This window comes from Bubalus kerabau, chromosome 5, assembly GCF_029407905.1.
Source record: "Bubalus kerabau isolate K-KA32 ecotype Philippines breed swamp buffalo chromosome 5, PCC_UOA_SB_1v2, whole genome shotgun sequence".
NCBI classification, from domain to species: domain Eukaryota; kingdom Metazoa; phylum Chordata; class Mammalia; order Artiodactyla; family Bovidae; genus Bubalus; species Bubalus kerabau.
In genome coordinates, this window is record NC_073628.1 from 84,688,202 (window position 1) to 84,711,612 (window position 23,411).

General features: G+C 35.0%; 1 protein-coding gene across 13 annotated transcripts in view; it reads right to left on the minus strand.

Annotated features, from left to right (window-relative positions):
- CDC42BPA (CDC42 binding protein kinase alpha) overlaps positions 1-23,411 on the minus strand; it is a 296,694-nt gene that overhangs the window by 99,245 nt on the left and 174,038 nt on the right. For 10 of the 13 annotated variants that reach the window (XM_055582039.1, XM_055582032.1, XM_055582034.1 and 7 more), the window contains 3 exons: positions 18,790-18,912; positions 5,998-6,131; positions 4-246 (listed from right to left, as the gene is read on the minus strand). In XM_055582039.1, the coding sequence (XP_055438014.1) occupies positions 4-246; positions 5,998-6,131; positions 18,790-18,912 (500 nt within the window). The remainder of the gene's footprint in view (positions 1-3; positions 247-5,997; positions 6,132-18,789; positions 18,913-23,411) is intronic. The other 3 variants (XM_055582040.1, XM_055582035.1, XM_055582031.1) reach the window with 2 other exon arrangements.

Genomic DNA, 23,411 nt, shown 5'->3' on the forward strand with positions numbered 1-23,411 from the left:
AACCTCTTTTTTGGCTCTTTCTGTTCTGCGCAGTTCTTGCCTTAAGCTTTCAACTTTTTGCATCACCAGGTCCACCTCTTCTTCCTTATCTCGGACATGGCGAGCAAGTTTCTGTTTTTGGGTGTGCAATTCTGTTAGCCGCTCATTGATCTCCATGAATTCCTGCATGGCCAGTTTCCTCTGACAGTGTGCGTCTTTCAGCTCTTTGGATTGGTTTTTTAATCGCTCACTAGCCTGGACTAGTTCCTACAGTTTTGTAAAAAGAATATAAGTTACCAATTCTGCAACCTAGGGACCAAATTTGGCCATCAAATTAGCTATCATGAAGCCAAGAAGAGCCAAAATTATTCACATTGGAATAAAATTAAAAGAAATGAACTACTTTTGAACAGATACTAGTAGCATGATGCTCTGTTCATATTCTCAATTTCTTATGCTAACGTTCTAACTGCAAAGATTTAACCTGATTTACCTTCGTTTCAATAAATAAATAAATGGTACAGAAATGAAAGATATAATGATCAAAATAAAGATTTTGTGAAATGTAATGGCTATCTGTAAGGTTTAAAAAATTATATCAAATGATTACAAATGATAAAAACAACGGTTATATTTGATGTGGGGACCAACTCTTGGGCCAGCAGCAAAGAGAAAAGCTAAACTCTCTAATTAAAGTGAGAAACTTAGAAGGGGCTAAAGTAGACTTGGGTCAGAAGAATCACCTGCCTCCCAGCAAAAAGAAATGCAAATCTTTTTTGAGGAAAAGAGTCTCAATGAAATCTAGGGTATTTTTTTTTAAGAGCATACAAATATGAGCTCACAACCATAGCTTACTCAAACACCCAAAGGACAAACAACTATAAGCAAACATTACAAACAATAAAAATAAACCCCAATGTATTTGGATATTAGAATCATCAGATACTAATATATTGCTATATATAAAATGAAGAAATGAAAGGAAATTGTAAAAATAGAAAAATGACAAAAGACTAAAATGATCAGGCAAAAAGACTACTGAAGTTGTTTATAAAACAATTTTATAGAGCATTTAGAAGTGAAAAAAATAAGAGAGGATATAATCACAAATCTAGAAGAAATTGAAAAAGGTAAAAGGATATAATGAAACATTTTATGCCAATAAACTTTTCAACTTGTGAAATGAACAAATTCCTACAAAACTAAATTTATCAAAACTGTTTCAAGAAGAAATATAATGCCTAAATATGCCTGAATAGTTCTATAACAATTAAAGTAACCAAACGAATAACTAACAAAATTTCCTCATCCCCCCAGCGTGAAAGAAATCTCTAGACTCAGATGGTTTTACAGATGATTCCCAGTGTTTCAAGGATCAAAATGTTTCTCTTATACAAACTTTTCTAGAGAACAGAAAAAGAGGCAGTGCTACTCAGTGAATTCTATGAGACCAGTATAATCTTAATATATATTTTTAAAAAAAGAAAGATGATTTGTTTCCTTATTAAAGAAAACAAATTTTAAAAAATCCTAAAAAAATGACATTAGCAAATAAGTTCAGTGATATATAAAGTGGATAAACATGAACTCTGGAACTCAATTCCCTGTGTTGAAATTCCAGTTTCCCCACTTTCTAGCTCTACGATCTTGAACAAATGTACTTAAGCTTCTTTGTGTGGGATCTCACCATTTACATAAATACTATAACTACTGCTGCTGCTGCTACTACTACCAATACCTAAATCACAGGGTTCTGTAAAAGATTAAATGATCTAATATATATATAAAGCACTTAAAACAGTACTATTAGAACAGATACAACGTAACTGCTACCTGTATTATCATATTAATGTTTAGCAGACAATATATGGGTAATATAGTTTTAACCCAGAAAAGCAAAAATGTTTTAACATTAGAAAAAGTCTATAAACATAAGTCAGAAAACCAATTGATTAAAGGAGAACAGTTATATAATTCCATCAATAGGTATTAACAAATTCCTAGGAATCTGTTGCAGTACTGTGCAAAAAAAGCACATTTAATAAATTCAATACCCTTTTGATCAAAATGATTAGCAAAATAAGAACAGAAGATAACTTTCACCAAAAACTTAGAGAAAACATTATTATTAATGATAAAATAGTAAAGGTTTTTTCTTGAAATCAGGAATAAGACAGGGATGGCTGCTATCATCACCTCTATTGAATGTCGTATTTGTGGTCTTAGCTTATACAGTAAGACAAGGAAAGAAAAAACAGTAAAAAAAACAAAAAAACAAAATTGTCATTATTTTATAAAACCTTAAAGAATCTCAAATATATTACTACAATAAGAGTTTAGGAATGTTGCTAGGACAGAATCAGTAAGAAAGTAAAAATTTAAAGGTACAATTTACTGGGGACTTTAATGGTGGCTCAGATGGTGAAGACTCTGCCTGTAATGCAGGAGACCCAAGTTTGATCCCTGCGTCAGGAAGATTCCTGGAGAAGGGCATGGCAACCCAATCCAGCATTCTTGCCTGGAAAATCCCATGGACAGAGGAGCTTGATGGAGTACAGTCCATGGGGTCGCAAAGAATTGGACATGACGGAGCAACTAACACTTTCTTTTCACAATTTAATATATGAAAACTTAGGATAATAAATTTAAGGAGAGGCAAACAAGACCTGCATAGAATTTTATGGAGAAACATTTTAAAATACTTTAAAGATACACAGATATACAACGTTTGTGGATTAAATAATTTTATATTTTTGTATAGTTAGGCCTTTCTAAGAAAATTTTACTGAAACTTAGGACATGAGCAAGTCCTTATGACTAATTTAGACAGTGAGAAAACTACAAAGAGATTTAACTCCTGGACTTAGGTGTTTACATTTCAAGGAGGGGCTGAGAGAGATAAGGGCTAGAACCAAGGAGACACCTTATTTTTAGAGCTGGAGAGTCCGACTTATCTTTTCAACTGGAGTGACTCATTTGTATTTCAAAGGGTCCTAGATTCTTCTCTTTAGGTTTCCAAGGAGACCCTCAGAAAGGTGAGTAGAGATAGAGGGCAAGCATCTGCCTCTCTCCTCTGTATAAGCACCCTCATTCAGTTTTTTGGGACTCCTTCTCCTTGAGTTTTCTTTCTGAATGCAAATGACAATAATCTTGCCTTGCTCTTGAAATCCTGTGAGCATTTAGAGTGATATTAATAAATAATGGATAAGAACTTAAAGACTCAATATTATAATGGTGTCAATTCTCCTGAAATTGCTCTATATAGATTTAATGCAATTTTAAATAAAATCCCATCACAGCCTTCAAGGACTAGAGAGTTGAATAAATGGAAATTTAATATATAAGAGAGGTGATACTGCACATCACTGAGGGAAGGAGGGCTTATTTAATAAATGAACAGCTGGCTAGCTATATGGGAAAAAGTGAAATTGGATCCTTATCTCATAAGATATACAAAAGTAAGTATCTGATGCATTACAAACTTAAATATGAAGACCAAACTTATAAAAGGTCAAGATAAAAATTTAGGAAAATTGTTTTTTTTACCTCAGACTTCTTAGATAAGCCAGCAAACACAATAATCTTAAAAATAAAGATTGATGAATTTGGCTACTTTAAGACTAAAAACTTTTTGCTATTCAAAGGATCCTATAAAGAAAACGAAAAGACAAGCCACTAGCTGGGAGACATCTGTAACATATATAGTCGACAGAAGATTAGCATGCCAGAGAATTTCAAGAATTCTTACAGACCAAAAAGGAAAAGACAAACAACCAACAGAAAAATGTATGAAGGATATTAAGAGGTATTTCAAAAAATAAGAAATATAAATGATAAAAGGACATGTGTGGAGTTACTCGACCTTGTTAGTAATTAAAGAATGCAAATTAAGGCCATACTAAAATATCATTTTAGACCTAAAATGTCAATTTAGATTAGGTTTTTCAAAAATAACATTTCTAATAATATGAAGCAATGCTGAATATAAAAATTCCTATGCACTACTGGTGGGAGTATAAATTGGTACAACCAGTGGAAAATGATTTGACATTATCATAAAAAATAGAATATCTGCATTGCCTATGACCCAATTATTCTATTTGTGCTTGTGTGTGTGTGTCTGCGTGTGTATCTGGATATATGTTCAAGAATGTTCACAGCAACATCATTTATAGTAGTTATCAATTATAAGCAACCTAAATGTCTGCAAACAAAAAATCAGATAAGTAAATTGTGGGTTTTGAAATAATGGTGTATTTTATAGCAACTAAGTGAATGATCAACAGTTATATTGATGAATTATACTATTTTATAAGCTTAAAAACAAGCAACACAAATATACTGTTTTGAGCTCAACATTCAGAAAACTAAGATCATGGCATCTGGTCCCATCACTTCATGGCAAATAGATGGGGAAACAGTGGAAACAGTGTCAGACTTTATTTTTTTGGGCTCCAAAATCACTGCAGATAGTGACTGCAGCCATGAAATTAAAAGACGCTTGCTCCTTGGAAGAAAAGTTATGACCAACCTAGATAGCATATTGAAAAGCAGAGACATTACTTTGCCAACAAAGGTCAATCTAGTCAAGGCTATGGTTTTTCCAGTGGTCATGTATGGATGTGAGAGTTGGACTGTGAAGAAGGCTGAGCGCTGAAGAATTGATGCTTTTGAACCGTGGTGTTGGAGAAGACTCTTGAGAGTCCCTTGGACTGCAAGGAGATCCAGCCAGTCCATTCTAAAGGAGATCAGTCCTGGGTGTTCTTTGGAAGGAATGATGCTAAAGCTGAAGCTCCAGTAGTTTGGCCACCTCATGTGAAGAGTTGACTCATTGGAAAAGACCCTGATGCTGGGAGGGATTGGGGGCAGGAGGAGAAGGGGATGACAGAGGATGAGATGGCTGGATGGCATCACCAACTCGATGGACATGAGTTTGAGTGACCTCCGGGAGTTGGTGATGGACAGGGAGGCCTGGCGTGCTGCGATTCATGGGGTCGCAAAGAGTTGGACACGACTGAGGGACTGAACTGAACTGAATATGTGATAAAATTTTTTTAACTAAAAGAATGATTAACATAAAATTCAAAACATTGTGAGGGAAGTGGAGAGAAAGGGAAGGAAATGACTACCCAGGGCTATGCCATAAAATAGGTAATGGTCTATTTCTTAAGTTAGATGTTAGGTTCATCTATTATTTATATCAAAACTTATATAATACTATATAACATTATAACTTTATATATGTATATTTATATATATAATGTTACATTTATTTTGTATATGCCTCAAATGAAAAAAATTTTAAAAAGAATATCTGCTGCCTATAGGGTATCAGACAAATCATTTAAAATTCTTTATCAATATGTATTTCATTTTAGCACTACCCTCTTCTCAGAATATACTAAAGGATTTTTAATATCAAAACTTATTAAAAATTGGCAAAGTAACCATAAATCTAGATATCAGATGCTCATCCTTATTATGTTAACTAAGTTTGGCTGAGTAATCCTACCTTTAAATACATAATAATAACCATTGCTGCTAAGTTGCTTCAGTCGTGTCCGACTCTGTGCGACCCCACAGACGGCAGCCCACCAGGCTGCCCCATCCCTGGGATTCTCCAGGCAAGAACACTGGAGTGGGTTGCCATTTCCTTCTCCAATGCATGAAAGTGAAAAGTGAAAGTGAAGTCGCTCAGTCGAGTCTGACTCTTAGCGGCCTCAAGGACTGCAGCCTACAAGGTTCCTCCGTCCATGGGATTTTCCAGGCAAGAGTACCGGAGTGGGGTGCCATTGCCTTCTCTGAATAATAACCACTAATAAAATAATATTATTAAAACAAATAGGACCTCTGCTATAAATTACAAATATTATTAAATTGACCACAAATATAAATGAATTTGTACCAAACACTGTTTGAAAGTGTTTCAAGAAAAACATAAAAATATACTAATGTAATTAAGAATTAAGAGATTAAGAATTCAGAAAAGACTTTAACAATCCGTCTATATATTTTTACCTTATTTAATTCTTCCCTTTCTTGTTGTAATGTCTTGATTTGTTTTTCATAAGCCTTGATTTGTCTAAAAGCATCATCTAATTCTCGCCTCACAGAATTAGCTTCTTCAAGTTGCTGTTCCAAGTGACTTGATTCTAAAAATAGGAGACAATGTTTCATTTACTATTTGCATAAAGACAAACATTCAACACCAACTATTTATAATAAATCTTCAAAAACTATCACTGAGTTGCTTTAAACCAAGTAAATTAAGTATCTTGAAATTGGTATTCAGCTTACTGACACCACATGTCACTGACTCATGACAATTAAATGCTTATCAGTTCACTGTAAAGATGGTGAATAGGTAATGCCAGTGTGAAGAGTAAATTTTATGTGCAAAGATTTTGCACAAAATTTATGTGCAAAAATATCTTACATATTTATTAGAAAAAAGGCCATACTTTCAAATAATAGTAACTTCAGAACCAATTAAATACTTAAAACTTACAAAAAAGAACACAATCAATCAAACAAAACAGGTATATTTTCCTCAACTATTAGTTATCATTCTTCTATTGATAATCCTCAAATTACAGTATGATGCTCCAAATTCTAATGCTCCAAATCACCCTGCTTGGTTTCACTAGTGGTGAAAGAATAAACTCTGATTTCTACAAGTAAATATTTGAAATAGGCTCAGGGAGTTGAGTAACTTGCCTAAAGTGACATTGCTAAATGAGGATCAGAGTCAACTACAGCCCACCAATCTTACATCAACTCTCCAACTAAAAAGGTAATGCAATTAAAAATATTTAACCATTATCAGTTCAAAAAAGTTATTTTAAAAACAAAATTTTAATGTTAACATATGCTTACATAAAATTTAATAAGTTGATATAAAATATCCCTGACATTAAAAGTAAATTAGCAAATCAAAGAATTAAAGCCAGTAAAAACAGAAATCTAAGCACATTCATTGCTAATTTTGTTCTAGATATTTTCTATTCTTTACAACCTTGTTACTTTGAGTGTCAACTCCATACAAGTAGCATTAGCATCCTCTGGGAGCCTATTAGAAATGCAGAATCTCAGGCCCCACATCAAACCTAATGAATCAGAATCTATATTTAACAAGATTCCCAGGTGGCTCATTTGCAAATTAAAGGTTGGGAATAAATGCACAAAGCATTGGGCATTGTTGAATTTGATGTTTTCAATAAATGAAGAATCCTGTTGAAGAGTATTTCATTTGCATAGAAAGTCCTGAAGTCAAGAAGTCAGCTAAATGTATTCACAAATTTACAAACTAACTGGTTCTGATTCCTTAGATTTATTAAAAGCTTATCTGTATTAGGTATTATGAAGTCTAAATACATTTATAGATAGCACAGTTTTTAGCAATTTTGAAAATATCTGCAAAATTACATTTAATTATTTTCATTTTGTCTTAATATAATAAGAAATGATTTCCTTGAATAGAAAATATCAATGGATGTTTAACCTTAAAGATCACAGATTTATATTCAGAAAATTACATTTTATCTTTTTTTCAAATTCAGTTTATGTGGGAGTTTTTTTGTTTATACTAATTTCTTTCAAACATCTTTTTTTGTTATTTTAAGTTTTTAGCATTTTTAGAATTTTAACAATTTCTGAAGTAGGTATCAATTTAGTTATTTCCAATAACTTGGAGTCACAATTTAGTATGTGACAGCTGATTTCTGTCATTTTTGGGGTCATTTTAATCAAATTTTATGGGTAAGCTATATCAATCTAGAGTAGAAGCATGGTACATTTAGCAATGCCTTCTGAGAATGCTCACTTCTTTCTTCTACCTTGAAAAGCTCTTCCCTAGCATGCTAAAATCTTTTGTAAATTATTGAGCCATTCATTTATCAAAACTGCTCTTCGTTAGAAACAAACAAAAAAAAAATCAGTATTTCACAAAATGTCTGTATCATATAACCTTTACAGCAAAGTGCATTAAATGTGACCATGTCAATACTCTTTAAGGATATTTTTATTGTTTTATTTCAATACAGGTTAAATTTTAGTTTTATCCCAGACATTTCATGTTAGAAGTTTTACATGAAGTTGTTAAGGAGATATACAAAATACATGTCAGATTTTCATGATTCATATTTCAGACACTTCAGAAATGCCTAAAGAATTAAAAATATTCATTTAAACATCAGGTAAATTATGAGAAGTACATAAGGAAATGCACTAGATAAAGAAGTTGGAGAAGACAAACCTACCCAATTATTTATAAAATCTTCTAATATGGAGAGGAGTATAGTACCTGTAATTTGGAATACACAGAATTTTATATTACCCCAAAGGAAAAAAAAAATCAAGAAAAGTCCAGAACATACTGAACTTTGGCTAACTATTGTAAAACGGCTCAGGCAGAAGGGCCTTCACTTTCACTACAACGAAGAGTTAATTCAATTAAAATTTTGAAAGAAATCCTTAAAGATTAACAAAAATATCTATTAAATATATGTCAACTAGATTTAGTCAAAACATTTAGATGAAATTATTTAAAATCAGTTTTAGTGAATAAAGAGAAAAGCAATACTAGGGGAGTGAGATTAGCTCATACCAACCAAAAGGTTCTTAAGTCACTGATGTGAGTAGAATCCTGAAACTCAAGGATTAAATGAGGGCAAAATACACAGCAATTTTCTTTGCACTGTGTAGTATATCTCAATATAAAAGATGGTCTCTGTCTTGAAGGAGATAGGAAGACAAGAGTTAACACTCTTTAAAAAGCAGAAAATCAAATACAAATTGTGGGGCAGTTTGTATGGATGACAGAGGAAGTAAGAGACAGGCATGACTAAGGCGTTGTTGGCGGACTACAGTACAATGGGGTCCAAAGGGTCGGACGCCACTGAGCAACTAAGCACACACAAGCAGCACTCACGGAGGAGCACCGGCAGCCTGCAGAGGGGCGCAAACAGGAGTCAGACGCAGGCGGGCAGCACAAAGCACCTCTTTCTGATTCGTAAAAGCAGTGTCACAGCTTTTCCATTGTGGTCTTATTTCCTCAAATAACTGGTAACTCTTCTGATGTGAAGAGATTTTACTTCTAAACCACGATGAAGGAAAAGAGTTCCATATTATCTTCCCCTCCATTCACTATTTTTCTCCTCAACTTACATAATGTAGGACACTATGTACATGTATTTGTGTGTTTGTGTGTGTGTGTGAGAGAGTGACACACACAGAAAAGAAGGAGAAAATGGATATAGGGAGACAGAGGAAGGGCAAGGGCGTTTTAGAGTTGGAGACACAGGCGGGGGCAGCGGCACATACCACCAACTTTGAGGCAATAAAAAGTATGGGGATATAAAGCACATTATAGGTCACAACAGATGTTTTATTTAGAAAACATACCTTTATTTTTCATATAAAAATATTAAATGAAAATATGAATTTTTGTCTGTATATGGTCAATATATATTGTGTGTCTGTTATATGGTATCAGGAAACTCTGTCCTACTTAAGAGTTTGAAGTGCGATGAGGAAAGCAAATACAAAAAAAAATGCAAATAATTATAAGTGTATTCAATTTTTTTAGGAGTTTAAAAATACTGGGTAACACATAGGGAAAAAAAAGAGAAAAACATTAATATTGGGTAATAAAGATCTTGCTTATGAGGTATGTGGAGGCACAAGAGATTGAAGGTGACCTGGACACTTATTTTCCTTTCAAGCCAGGACTAAAGCCTCAAGGACTATTCATCAGGCAGGTCCTCAGGGGCCCACTTGTTTTATCTCTTGCTCTTTAAATCAACAAACTATTTAAGACAGCTTGGACACAATTATGAATGAGACATATCTAACCTCAATTTTACCACTATGCCTCTAGTATCTACTTTAATTCTTGGTACACAGAAGCAACTCAACATGTATGTCTATGGACTGAATTAAGAAAGAATAAATGTTGCTGGCAAGAATGTAAGTGGTATAGCCACTGTATGGCAATTCCTAAAAAATCAAACACAGAATTAGCATGTAATTCAGGAATTCTGCTTATTATACACCCAAAAAAGACTTTGTACAGATATTTGTACACGCATCTTCACAGCAGTATAATTCACAATAAACAAAAGGTGGAAGCAGCCCAAGGGGTCCATCGGTAAACAGATGGATAAACAAAATGTGGCATACACATACTGTGGAATATCGTATTAAGGGAGGAAATTATGACACACGCTGTAACATGGATAAATCTTGAATATACTACACTAAGTGAAATAAGTCAGTCACAAAAGGACAAATATTTGATGATTCTATTTATATGAGGTTCCCAAAGTAGTCAAATTCAAAGGAACAGAAAGTAGAATGGTGGATGCCAGGTATTAGTGGGTGGCAGGAACAGGAGTTACTGTTTAATGGATCAAGTGTTTCAGTTTGAGATAATGGAAGGTTTTGGAGATGGATGGTGTCGATGGTTGCACAGCATTGTGAATGTGCTTAATGTTACTGAACGGTACATTTAAAAATGGTTAAGATGCCCATTTTTATCTTATGTATTTTCTTACCACCACAGAAAAAAAAAAAAAAGTCCCCCAGTTGTGTCCAACCCTTTGTGACTCCATGGACTGTAGCCCATAGGATTTTCCAGGCAAGAGTACTCGAGTGGGTTGCCATTTCCTTCTCCAAAAAGGTTTAAAAAAAATGAATGAATGATATTTCAGAGATGGAATAAAATTGAGAGTATCACTGAGAGTAACACATGATCAAGAAAAAAGTGCTTGGAAAGGAAGAATACTAAAAGGGATATAGCCTTTTTCACTGATTATATTCCAAAATAATGAGAATAGTCCTATAAGCACTGAACTTAAAGAGAAGGTAGGAATAAAGGAAGGGCATTATTCAACTAATAATTTAACGGCCATCAATTTCCCCAGTTGGGTAATTCCAGGGACCATTTATTTGCAGGTAAGGGATGTAAGCATGTTGGAAATTGCCTATAAAGATACAATGCAGGAACACACATTAGGAAGTGGTCAGAAATTTCCAGGAATGAGATTTCATTTAGTCATTTATTTACTCAGTCATCAACAAATATTGATTTAGGGATTTTTATGTGCCAAGCACTATTACAGGCACTTCAATATATCAAAGAATACAATACTCAAAGTCACTGTTTTCAAGGAGCTTACAGGCTAGTAGAGAGGTGAGGGAGTAAAGCAATATACAAATTAAAAAAAAATTGGTGGTGGTGAACTTTCACAGTGTGTCAGGACACTGAAACTACACAGTGCTAAGTTCTCTGGCTTTTCTTTTGGTTCTTATTTCATAGACTCAGAGCTGAAGAAACCAGCAACCCAGAAATTCTAACAGAAACAGAGAATAAAGGCCCAAAGGTTACTCTTTATAGCCAAAGAACCAAGTAAGGGGCAAACTAGCAAAACAGGAAAGTTTTAGAAAATAACCACTCTGCTCAAGTTAAACACAACAGAAAACACTGGGGCCCCATGCCCACCTATGTCATACGTCAGCCAGAGACAAGTGAGGAGCTAAATTTCCAATCCAATTTCCAATTGGGTATGTGCCCAAACACACTTGAGGGTAAGTAGAGAAGGGACAGCAGGATTTTCAACCGCCTTGGCTGGTAACAAGCCTCTTTTCACACAAGTGTCAGTGAAAACTATAGGAAGAACCAGGACGTCCACCCCCGACCCAGCAGTAATGACGATCTTCCCCTTCTCCCTATTGGGGTGCCATCAGAAAAGAACTTTCACCATTGCCCAGCAGTAATAAGGCCACCCCTATCATAGTATTAGGCAGTGGGCTAGAACGTCCATTCCCTTCCAGGAATAACAAGGAGCCCTTCGTTGGGTGTCAAAGGAGGCCAAGTGGGGAAACTGGATTTTTACCTCCACCTGGCACTAAGGAGATGGTAATCTCCTCTCCATTGCTGGAGTGGTGTCCAGAAAAGCCAGCTAAAGTGGAAGGTTAAATAAGATCTGCTGTCATTAATCAAAACCACTCATCCTACCAAGAACTAGAAAAATCTCAACTTGAATAAGAAAAGAAAATCAATGGATGCTGACACCAAAATATTTAACAAAGATGTTAGAATAATCTGATAAGATATTAACACATCTATGATAAAAATGCTTCAATAAGCAATTATACACATATTTGAAACAAATGAATAAATAGAAGACCAGAGCAAAGACAAAAAAATATCAGCAAAGAAATGGAAGGTTAAAGAACAAAATGGAAATTTTAGAAATTAATAAAATAAAAATCTTGACAGGTGGATTCTGCAGCACAGGGGAGGTGTCAAAGGGATCAGTGAACTTGAAGATAAAACAACAGAAATTGGCCAATATGAATAACAGGAAAAAAAAAACAAACAAAATGAAAACAAAAATGAACAGAACCTCTGGGAGCTGTGGGATGATTAACAAAAGATCTTACACTTGTGTCATCAGAGTCTCAGAAGAAGAGAAAGTAGGCAGGTCTGTAAAAGTACTTAGAGAAATAGTCTAAAAAATTCTGAAATTTGGCAAGACTGATAAACCTAAAGATTCAAGAAGAACAAACACAAAATAGAACAAATCCAAAGAAATTCATGCCCAAACACATCATTAAACACAAGAAAACTAAAAAAGAAAAACTGTGCAAGCAGTCAAGAAAAAAACACCTTGTGTAAAGGGGAAAAAAATACTCAGAATGACAGTGAATGTCTCCTCAGAAAACATGAAACCTAGAGGAAGCAGTATGGTATTTTTCAGATGCTTAAACAAACAAACAAAAAAAACTAGAAAACTTGCAATGTAGACTATGTCCAGCAAAAATATTTTTTAGGAATAAAGGGAAAATCAGGACATTCTTTGATAAAGAAAAATGAAGAGAATTTGTTGGTAGCAGACCTTCCTTTAAAAAATAGTTAAAGGAAAGTCTCTAAATAGAAAGCAAACAACAAAACAAGGAATTCAACAATATCAGGAAGAAAGAAGAGCATCATTTAAAAATATGGGTAAATACAATAGAATTTTTTTCTCACCTTAAGTTTTCTAAATTATATTTCATGGTTTAAGAAAACATAACCTTGTCTGATGTGCTTCTAATATAGCTGAAGAGGAAATAATTAAAACAATTAAATAATAAACCGAGAGAATAAGTAGCTGTCATCAACATAAAATAGATTGTAATATGATATTTTATGCATGCCTTATGGAAATCACAAAGCAAAAATCTTCAGGAGATACACAAAAGAGAAAGAGAAGGAAATCAAAGCACCACTATGGAAAAATCATCAATTCACTGAGTGCCAAAGAATTGATGGTTTTGAACTGTGGTTCTGGAGACGACTCTTGGGAGTCCCTTGGACAGTAAGGAGATCAAACCAGTCAATTCTAAAGGAAATCAACCCTGAATATTCATTGCAAGGACTGATGCTGAAGCCGAAGCTCCAATACTTTGGCCACCTGATGTAAAGAACTGACTCACTGGAAAAGACCCTGATGCTGGGAAAGATTGATGGCAGGAGAAGGGGATGACAGAGCGTGAGATGGCTGGATGGCATCACTGACTCAATGGACATGAGCTTGAGCACACTCTGGGAGATGGTGAAGGACAGGGAAGCCTGGCATGCTGCAGTCCATGGGGTTACAAAGAGCTGGACACAACTGAGCAACAACAGTAACAAATGAAATCAGTAAGAGAGGAAGCCTGGAAGAAAGGAACTATAAAACTGTCAGAAAACATAAGATGACATTAGTGAATGCATACCTACTCAATAATTACTTTAGATATAAATGGATCACATTCTCCAATAAAGACCTCAAGTGACTGAATGGATAAAAAACCAACACCCAACTACCTGCTGCCTATGAGACACACATAGGCTCAAAATGCAGGAATGGAAAAAGGTATTCCATGCAAATGGAAACCAAAAGAGAACAAGGGTAGCCACACTTTTATCAGACAAAATGGAAGATAAGTCAAAAATAGTAACAAGAAACGAAAAAGGTTATTATATAATAATAAAGGAGTCAACTCATCAACAGGATACAGTAATTACAAGTTTTTATGACCCCAGTATTGTAGTGCCTAAATATATTAAGCAAATACAATAGATTTGAAGGGAGAAATAGACAACAATACAATAATAGTAGGGGACTTCAATGCTCTACTTTCAACCATGGATACACTATCCAGACAGAAAATCAATGAGGAAACACTGGACATGGCTTATATTTCAGACCACTAGGACCTAACTGAAAAATTCCGACCAACAGCAGCACACATACAGTCTTCTCAAACACATGGAACATTTCTTCAGGGTACATCAAGTTAGGTCACAAAACAAGTCTTAACAAATTTAGAAAGACTGAAATCATACCAAGGACTTTTTCCAACCACAAAATATGACACTAGAAATTACTAAAGAGAAAAACTGGAAAAATTCACAAAAATGTGGAAAGTAACACATTCCTGAGTAACCAGTGGGTCAAAAAGAAATTAAAAGCGGAACTTCAAAAAAAATCTGGAAACAAATGAAAATATAAAAAATATATATGCAGCAAAAGCAATCCTAAGAAGGAAGTTCACAGCATTAAACACAGCAAAACAAAACAAAAGACACCTAGCTTTACAGGTTAAGCAACTAGAGTAAGAATACTGAATTAGTAATCAAAGTTGTCCCGACAAAGAAAAATCTAGGACTCAATGACTTTACTGGTGAATTCTACCAGACACTTTAATAAGAATCAATGTCAGTTCTTCTTAAACTCTTTCAAAAAATAAAAGAGGGAGTACTCTCAAGCTCATTTTACGAGGCCAGCAATACAACAATTACGCTGACACCACAGCCAAAAGCAAAATCAATAAATGAGACTACATCAAACTAGAAAGCTCCTGCACAGCAAAGGAAACCATAAACAAAATTAAAAAGCAACATACAGGATGGGAAAAAATGTTTGCAAATCAAATACCTGACAAAGTGTCTGTGAAAATCAATAGAAGCCTCACTAAAATGGAGTTGGGAGGCCACACAGGGGAAACTCAACACAGACCTCTCTACATGAATTACAGAAAGAACTGTCAATTATAGACCCCATGAGACAAAGCATCAATTACAGGCCCCAACAGGAAAGACAGTATATCACATCTCGTACAAAAAATCAACTACCCCAGGAACTCAGCCAATGAGAAACCATCATTACCCTAAACTCTCACTTTTCCCCAATGAACTTTCATTCAAAACAATCTTTCTCAACTTTCTCATTTTTCTCTATAAAATAATGTTCCTCTACTTTGTTAGACTTGCCTATGGATTTTGCTGTGGCTTGCTTGCCCTATTGCAATTCTCTGGTATTCCCAAATAAACCCATTATTTTTTCTGGAAAAATAACTGACTTTTATTTTTAAGGTCAACAAGTTAATAGAGACAAATAATCTCATCCAAAAAGGGGTAGAGGAGCTAGAGACATTTTTCTAAAAAAAGACATACAGACAGCCAACATGAAAAGGTGTTCAACATCACCAATTATCAGGGAAATGTAAATCAAACCACAGTGAAACATTATCTCACACCTGTCAGAATGGCTGTCCTCTAAAAGATAAGAAATAAAAAGTGTTGGCAAAGATGTGGAAAAAAGGGAACCCTTTTGCAGTACTGGTGGAAATGTAAATTGGGGCTCCTACTACAGTAAACAGTATGGACAGTCTTCAAAAAATTAAAAACAGAACTACCATATGATCCAGCAACACTACTTCTGGGTATTTATCAGAATGAAACAAAAACACTGACTTAAAAAGATGTGTGCACTCTCATATTCATTACAGCATTATTTAAAGTAGCCAAGACACAGAAGCAAACTAAGTGCCCGCTGATGGATGAATTGATAAAGTGTGTGTGTGTGTGTGTGTGTGTGTGTGTGTGTGTGTGTGTAACAGAATATTTTTCAGTTATAAAAAATAAAAGAAATTTTGCCATTTGTGACAATATGAATTGGACCTTGAGCACATTATGCTAACTGAAATAAATCAGACAGAGAAAGACAAGTCCGGTAAAATCTCACTTATAGTTGGAATCTAAAATAACAACACCAAACTGAACTCATGGATATAAAGAATATTGGTGGTTCTAAGAGACAGGGGTGCAGGATATATTAAAAGAGGGAAGATGGTCAAAAGGTACAAACTTCCAGTTATATAATACATAAACACTGGGGATGTAATATAAAACACTGGTGTCTAGAGTAAATAATATCATACTGTATATTTCAAAGTTAATAACAGAATAGATCTTATAAGTCCTCATCACAAAAAAAAAAAAAAGAAAAGAAAATTGAGACTATGTATGGTGATGGAAGTGAACTAAACTTACTAAGGTGAATATTTCACAACATATACAAATACTGAATTGTTATGTTGTGCATCTGAAACTAACATAATGTTACATGTCAATCATATTTTTAAAAAAAAAAAAAAAAGGAAAAGCAAACTAAAAACTCAGAAAAAGGTAATACAAAAAAGGAGAAAAAACACAACAAAGACCAGTATCTCTCATGTATACAGATTAAAAATATCCTTAACACAATACTGAAAACCGAATTAATTTATAAAAATAAATATAGACCATGACCAGGGATGTATATATTCCAGGAATATAGAGTTGATTTAATATTTCAAAATCAACCGATTTAATTCACCATAGTATAAGGTTAACTAAGGGAAAAAACACATGCTTATATTAATCAATGCAAAAAATATATTTGACAAAGTTCAATATCTATTCATGAAAAACCCTTAGAAATGTAGAAATAGAGGAGAGTTTTTATAATATAAAAAGCTTGATAGAGTATCTATAAAAATCCTACAGCTAATATTACACTTAAAGGTGAAAGACTTAATGCTTTCTCCCTAAGATAGGAAAGAAAACCAGGACATCTGTTCTCACCACTCTTCTGCAACAAAGTGCTACAAGTTCTAGCCAGTAAAATAAGAAAAGAAAAAGCACCCAGATCAGAAAGGGCAAAAGAAAATTGTTCATATTTGCAGCTGCATAATGGTCAGCAAAGAAAATCCCAAGGAATCTTAAAAACAAAAACAAAACCAAAAAACCCTCCTAGAACATATTAGTGAGATGTGCTGTGCTGTGCTTAGTCGCTCAGCCGTGTCTGACTCTTCGCACCCCATGGACTGTAGCCCGCCAGGCTTCTCCATGGGGATTCTCCAGGTAAGAATACTAGAGTGGGTTGCCGTGCCCGCCTCCAGGGGATCTTCCAAACCCAGGGATTGAACCCAGATCTCCTGAGTTGCAGGCGGATTCTTTACCATCTGAGCCATCAAGGGAAGCCCATTAGTGAGATAGGTCTATGTAAACAAGTTTTCCAAATCTGTGTCACCTCTTTGAAGACACCTTAGTAACCATACTATCTGGTGTCTTGTGTTCCACTGCTTTTTTAGTGCCATGAAACTCAAATATACTAAGTGCTACATAATGTTTTGGTGTTGACATCGAAGTAAATTTTTCTATTTATCATATTCCAAATCTTATTCATTTTTAGAAAGAAAAACCTACAGAAATTTGATGAAGATATTTTTATTAAAAGAGCTACTTAAAAAATAGAACAGCATAAATTATGCTCAAATTTTAAGTCTTCTTGTGTCTTAATATTGTATTTTAAATAGTCCTTTTTATAAAAGACACTGTCAGATTCCTTCTTTTCTTTACTTGTTTTGGCCTAAAACCACTTTTCTAGAGAGGTCTGACTTTCCTAGCTAAAACAGTACCTTTTTTCTTCCCTCTACTCTCTCTCTCTCCCTATACTTACTGAGATCATGTGATACCTTTAAATCCTGCAAAAGGTTCACTCACAGAACAAACCAAAGACCGAACAGTCAGTAAGACTCCATTGATCAGGCAATGAGCCCTCCTCAGCTCTTTATTTCTCTATCCTCATCTCCACCCATTCCACCTGCTTGCTCATTCTGCTCTAGCCACACTGTCTTCTTACGTTTAATTTGAACTCACAAGGCATATTTTTGACTGTAGGGATTTTGCACTGGTTGAGCTGTCTTCTCGGATCATGCGTTTCCCATTTAACTGTATGGTTAATCCCCTTTACCTTTTTCAATATTTTGCTCATGTGGACTACCCTATTTAAAACAATAAAACTTATCATCTTAGACTTTAGACCCACTCTCCTTATTCTCCTCTATTTGTAAGCACTTATCAGCTTGCAACATACCATATCATTCACAAAGGTGCACAGTTACTGTTTCATGTCTTGTGTTTGCCCTTCACTCCAGTAAGAATTTTTATTCGTTTGTTTAGTACTGCATCCCAAGAACATAAAATAATGCCTAGTACATAAATATTTATTGAATGGAATAAATGATGAATAGATATAATAGGCATATCAACAATTATCATAATTAATTTCAATTAACTTCAGCAATACACTGAAAAATGAACTACTCATTTAAATGCTTTGCCAGACAAGTTTCAACTAATTATTCCAAACTAATAGGTCCTCCCAAAGAGTCATGTTTTTTCACTTAAATCTGGGTAAGGTGCTCCTCTTTGTGCACTCTACATGTACCTGTGTTTATCTTCTGACCTTTGTCCACGTACTGCAAAAAACTATTTCTTTATCTTTTTCCAAGACCAAAACATGAGCTCCTTGACAGCAGAGCCATGCTTTTCCCTCACTGGCATATAGCTCACATCACATAACACATAACAGGTACTCAATAAATGTTTTTTTGTGTGAATAAAACACTTAAAAATATCTACTAAACTGAATTAATAATGAATCAGGAATTTACCTCTTACTTGTTTCCTTAGTTTTTCAATTTCTTCTTTTAAGCTTTTTATTTCTAAATCTTTGCTTGCTGTTAGTGGACCATCAGCAGTTGAATACTGCAGAGCCTGGACAGTCTGCGTTGACTCTTTAAAAAAAGAAAGAATGAGAAATATACCCACATTCTAAAATTGAAAAACTAATGCCAATATATTTCTTTTCTAGGGAAATCTTTACTTAATTCAACTGGTCAAAGCATCTACCAACTGACAAAAAAAGCATGTAAACAGATTAAAATTAAGTCACAAAACTCCACTAGAGTTATAATGTCACTAGAATTATAACTATCTACCTTCTAATATGCGTGGTCTTCAGTCTTAAATACTGTTGGTACACTCTGCCATTGAGTCGACCATTCAGTTCCCTTTCATCCTAGCATAAACTGTCATCAAAATGTATGTCAGATGATATATGAAAAACTGAGTCTGGTGTATGAAGAGAGGTTTAAAGATGTTAATACAAAACATGTAGAAGAGCTGCTTCCAAATGTCATGTATGAAAATGGAGGCCCACCTACAGATGACTTGGTTCATCAGCTTAGCTAAAATAGGGATAATTATTTTAACTTGTTGTTCTAATCGAAAGATAAAAAGTACTAAAGAAGCATTAAATATAGTCAGGCATATTTCCAGACACCATCAAAAGAAAAAAAAGAAATGGTCCTAAAATAATTATACTGCCAGCTCATGGAAAGATCCCAAATAGTAAATTACTACCTCATCATAATTTTTTTGTTAGCACAAATCATTACTGATTGCTTTAGATTACTAATCTTATGCACACATTGCTTTAGGTAACCTATTACTTATATACATATATTACTTATTTATAAGACTCTGATGCTGGGAGGGATTGGGGGCAGGAGGAGAAGGGGACGACAGAGGATAAGATGGCTAGATGGCATCACTGACTCGATGGACGTGAGTCTCAGTGAACTCCGGGAGTTGGTGATGGACAGGGAGGCCTGGCATGCTGCGATTCATGGGGCCACAAAGAGTCGGACACGACTGAGCGACTGAACTGATCTGAAAACTCCAAGAGACTGTGACCTTCAGAAGATGGAGATTTTCTAATTTATATTCATCATCTGTATAGAGAACAGTATCATTATATTCACATGATGGTGGTTCATATTTGTTAATTTGAATTAAAGGTGTAAAACACACCATATTGTGCATTCAATCACGACCTTTCACATCCAGTATTTTTTACACATTTCTTTTTCTTTGGTTTCAAAAACATGTTAAAAATTGGTACATTCTGTATTTATTATTTTTAAAAAACATCTTTTCTTTTTTTTAAAACATCTAAGTTGAGAGTAGAAAATGGGGAGGCATAAACGTATCCACTGGACATTAGTTGGTTTTTTCCTTCTACAACCCCCACACTGCAGGGTATGGAGGTGCAGGAGGTATCCTTGTTCCTCTTTGCCACCTCTGTCCTTCCCATAAATCCCAGATCTTCTAAAATGCCCATTACCTGTTTATCATAGTTACCCACTGTCCTTCTTTTCATTACAACTTTTTTTATTATTATCTTTAGTGACTTTAACACAAAAGAGACAACCTATCCAGCTGGCTTCACAGGCACACACATCTGCTATGCAGCCACTGTTAGGGCTGTTTACCCGGCAGCTATTCCTCTCTCCAGGTGTTTTAATTAGCGGTCAGGACTTTGAAACAACTATTATTAATAAAGAAAACAAATGAAAAAGTAAACAAAAAATGGGGAATTTCAATGGAGAACTGAAAACTGTAAGAATAAAGCAAATGGATATTCCTGAACTAAAAGGGACATATCTGAAATTAAGACTCATTGAATGGATTCATATCATATCAGAACAGATATAGCAGATGACAAGACAAATGAACCTAAAGGCAAGTCTGTAGAGAATTAAGCACAAAAAAACCTAACAATGGAAGAAATAAGACTGAGAATAAAAGGAATAAGGGACACAGTCTAAGATATATATAACTGGAGTCCCAGAAGGAGAGGAGATTGTGAATGGAGCAAAAGAAATATTCAGAGATTATGAACAGAATTTTCTAAAATTGATGAAAGATATCAATCAAGTATTTAGAAGCTCAGTGAATCCCAAACAGGATTTACATTAATACAAAGAAACTTAACCAGGTAGATCATAGCCATCCTGCTTGAAATTGAAGTTAAGGAGAAATACTTAAAAACAGCTAGAGTATATTTAAGAAACCAAGACTAACAGCTGACTTCTCAAATATACTGGAAATCAGAAAACAATGCCATGAAATCTGTAGAGCATTGAAAGAAAACACCTTCCAAGCTAGAATTCTAAACCAGCAAATATTCTTCAAAAATGAAGGCAAAATAAAGGCATCTCAGACAAACAAAATCTGAGCGATTGAGTCACAACACATGTAATCATAAGAAACACTAAAGGAAATTTTCAGACTAAATAAAAAAGGTTCTGGATGCATACATGGATCACCAGGAGAAAATAAAGAATACAAAAAGTGTAAACATGTGGGTAAATAAAAAGCTATTTTATAAATAAATGAGTATAAAGCAAGAATAAAATAAAAGTATTGAAAGGTTTACAACACAGAAACAGGTAAACTATAAAACAATAACATAAAGGGCTGTTATAAGGGTCTGATACTGTTTGTGAAGTGGTAAAATAAAACTTATTTAAAAGACATGTAAAGACCTAATGGAAAAAAAGGGAGCTGAATATTGACTGAATATTCAATATTCAAATAGACAGTAAATACATGAAAAGATATCAACCTTATTACCTACAAGGAAAATACAAATTTAAAATCATAGCAAAACTCCAATATACAGATACCAGAATGGTTAAAATTTTGAAAAGCTGACAATATCTAGTTCTGATGGGGATATACAGTAAGTGAAACTCATACATTATTAGCGAAACTACTGATGCAATTAATCACTTTTGAAAACTCTTTGCAACATTTTCTAAAGCTGAAAATACACTATCCCATGACGCAGAAATCCTACTGCTAGGTAGATATCCAAGAGAAATAAGTACATATGACCATCAAAAGAAATACATAACAACATTCACAGAAACCATGTTTAAAATAGTCAATATCTGGAAATAACTCAAATGTTCAACAACAACACCTTGGATGAAATGGTCTGAATATCTGTGTCAGATCAGATCAGATCAGTCGCTCAGTCGTGTCTGACTCTTTGCGACCCCATGAATCGCAGCATGCCAGGCCTCCCAGTCCATCACCAACTCCCGGAGTTCACTGAGACTCAGGTCCATCGAGTCAGTGATGCCATCCAGCCATCTCATCCTCTGTCGTCCCCTTCTCCTCTTGCCCCCAATCCCTCCCAGCATCAGAGTCTTTTCCAATGAGTCAACTCTTCTCATGAGGTGGCCAAGTACTGGAGTTTCAGCTTTAGCATCATTCCTTCCAAAGAAATCCCAGGGCTGATCTCCGAATATCTGTGTACCCCCCCGCAACAAATTCCTATGTTGAAATCCTACTCAAAAATGATGCAATAAGGAGGTGGGGCTTTGGGAGGTGTTTAAGTTATAGTTACAAGAGTGGAGCCCTCAAGAATGGGATTGCTGCTGCTGCTGCTAAGTCGCTTCAGTCGTGTCCGACTCTGTGCGACCCCATAGATGGCAGCCCACCAGGCTCCCCCGTCCCTGGGATTCTCCAGGCAAGAACACTGGAGTGGGCTGCCATTTCCTTCTCCAATGCATGAAAGTGAAAAGTGAAAGGGAAGTCGCTCAGTCGTGTCCAACTCTTCGCGACCCCATGGACTGCAGCCTACCAGGCTCCTCCGTCCATGGGATTTTCCAGGCAAGAGTACTGGAGTGGGGTGCCATTACCTTCTCTGCAAGAATGGGATTAGTGCCTTATAAAAAGAACCCAGGGCTCCCTAGCCATGTCCCTCAGGTGAGGGCACAGCAAGCAGGCACTGGCTATAAAACCTCCCTTGACCATGCTGGCACTTTGATCTTAGACTTCAGCCTCCAGGCCTCAGAGAAATAAATTTCTGTTGTTTATAAGCCATCCAATCTGTTTTATTTTTTAATAAAAGCCAGAAAAATCCAGACATTGGATAATTTGTTTAGTATTTATGTACAATGTAATACTATACTAAGCAGCAGTTTTAAAAAAAGGACACACTACTGATATACACATAACATGGAAAACCCTGTTGTCAAAAAAACAGACACAAAAGACAATATACTGTATGAAGATGCATACTGTATGAAATGTAGATACTGTATGGCTTCAAGAAAAGGTAAAATTCATGCTGAAAAATTCTGAATACTGTTTACTTCAGAGTTGTAGGTTACAAACTGGGAAGAGAGCATGATGGAACTTGATGCTATGCAAGAAATGTTCTATATACTGATTGGGGTGGAGGTTACATAAAGGTACACGAATACAAACATTTATAGGGAGTACACCTTAGAATGCTTGTCCACTTTATGCGTATCACCGTTTAAAAGTCAAAACTGAGTGACATCAGTATCATATCCCTGTGAGTCATTCCTTTTTCCTCCCCACTTCAATTTACAATTAATTGGATATCCACAGCTGAACAAAAGTGCTTCTGCAC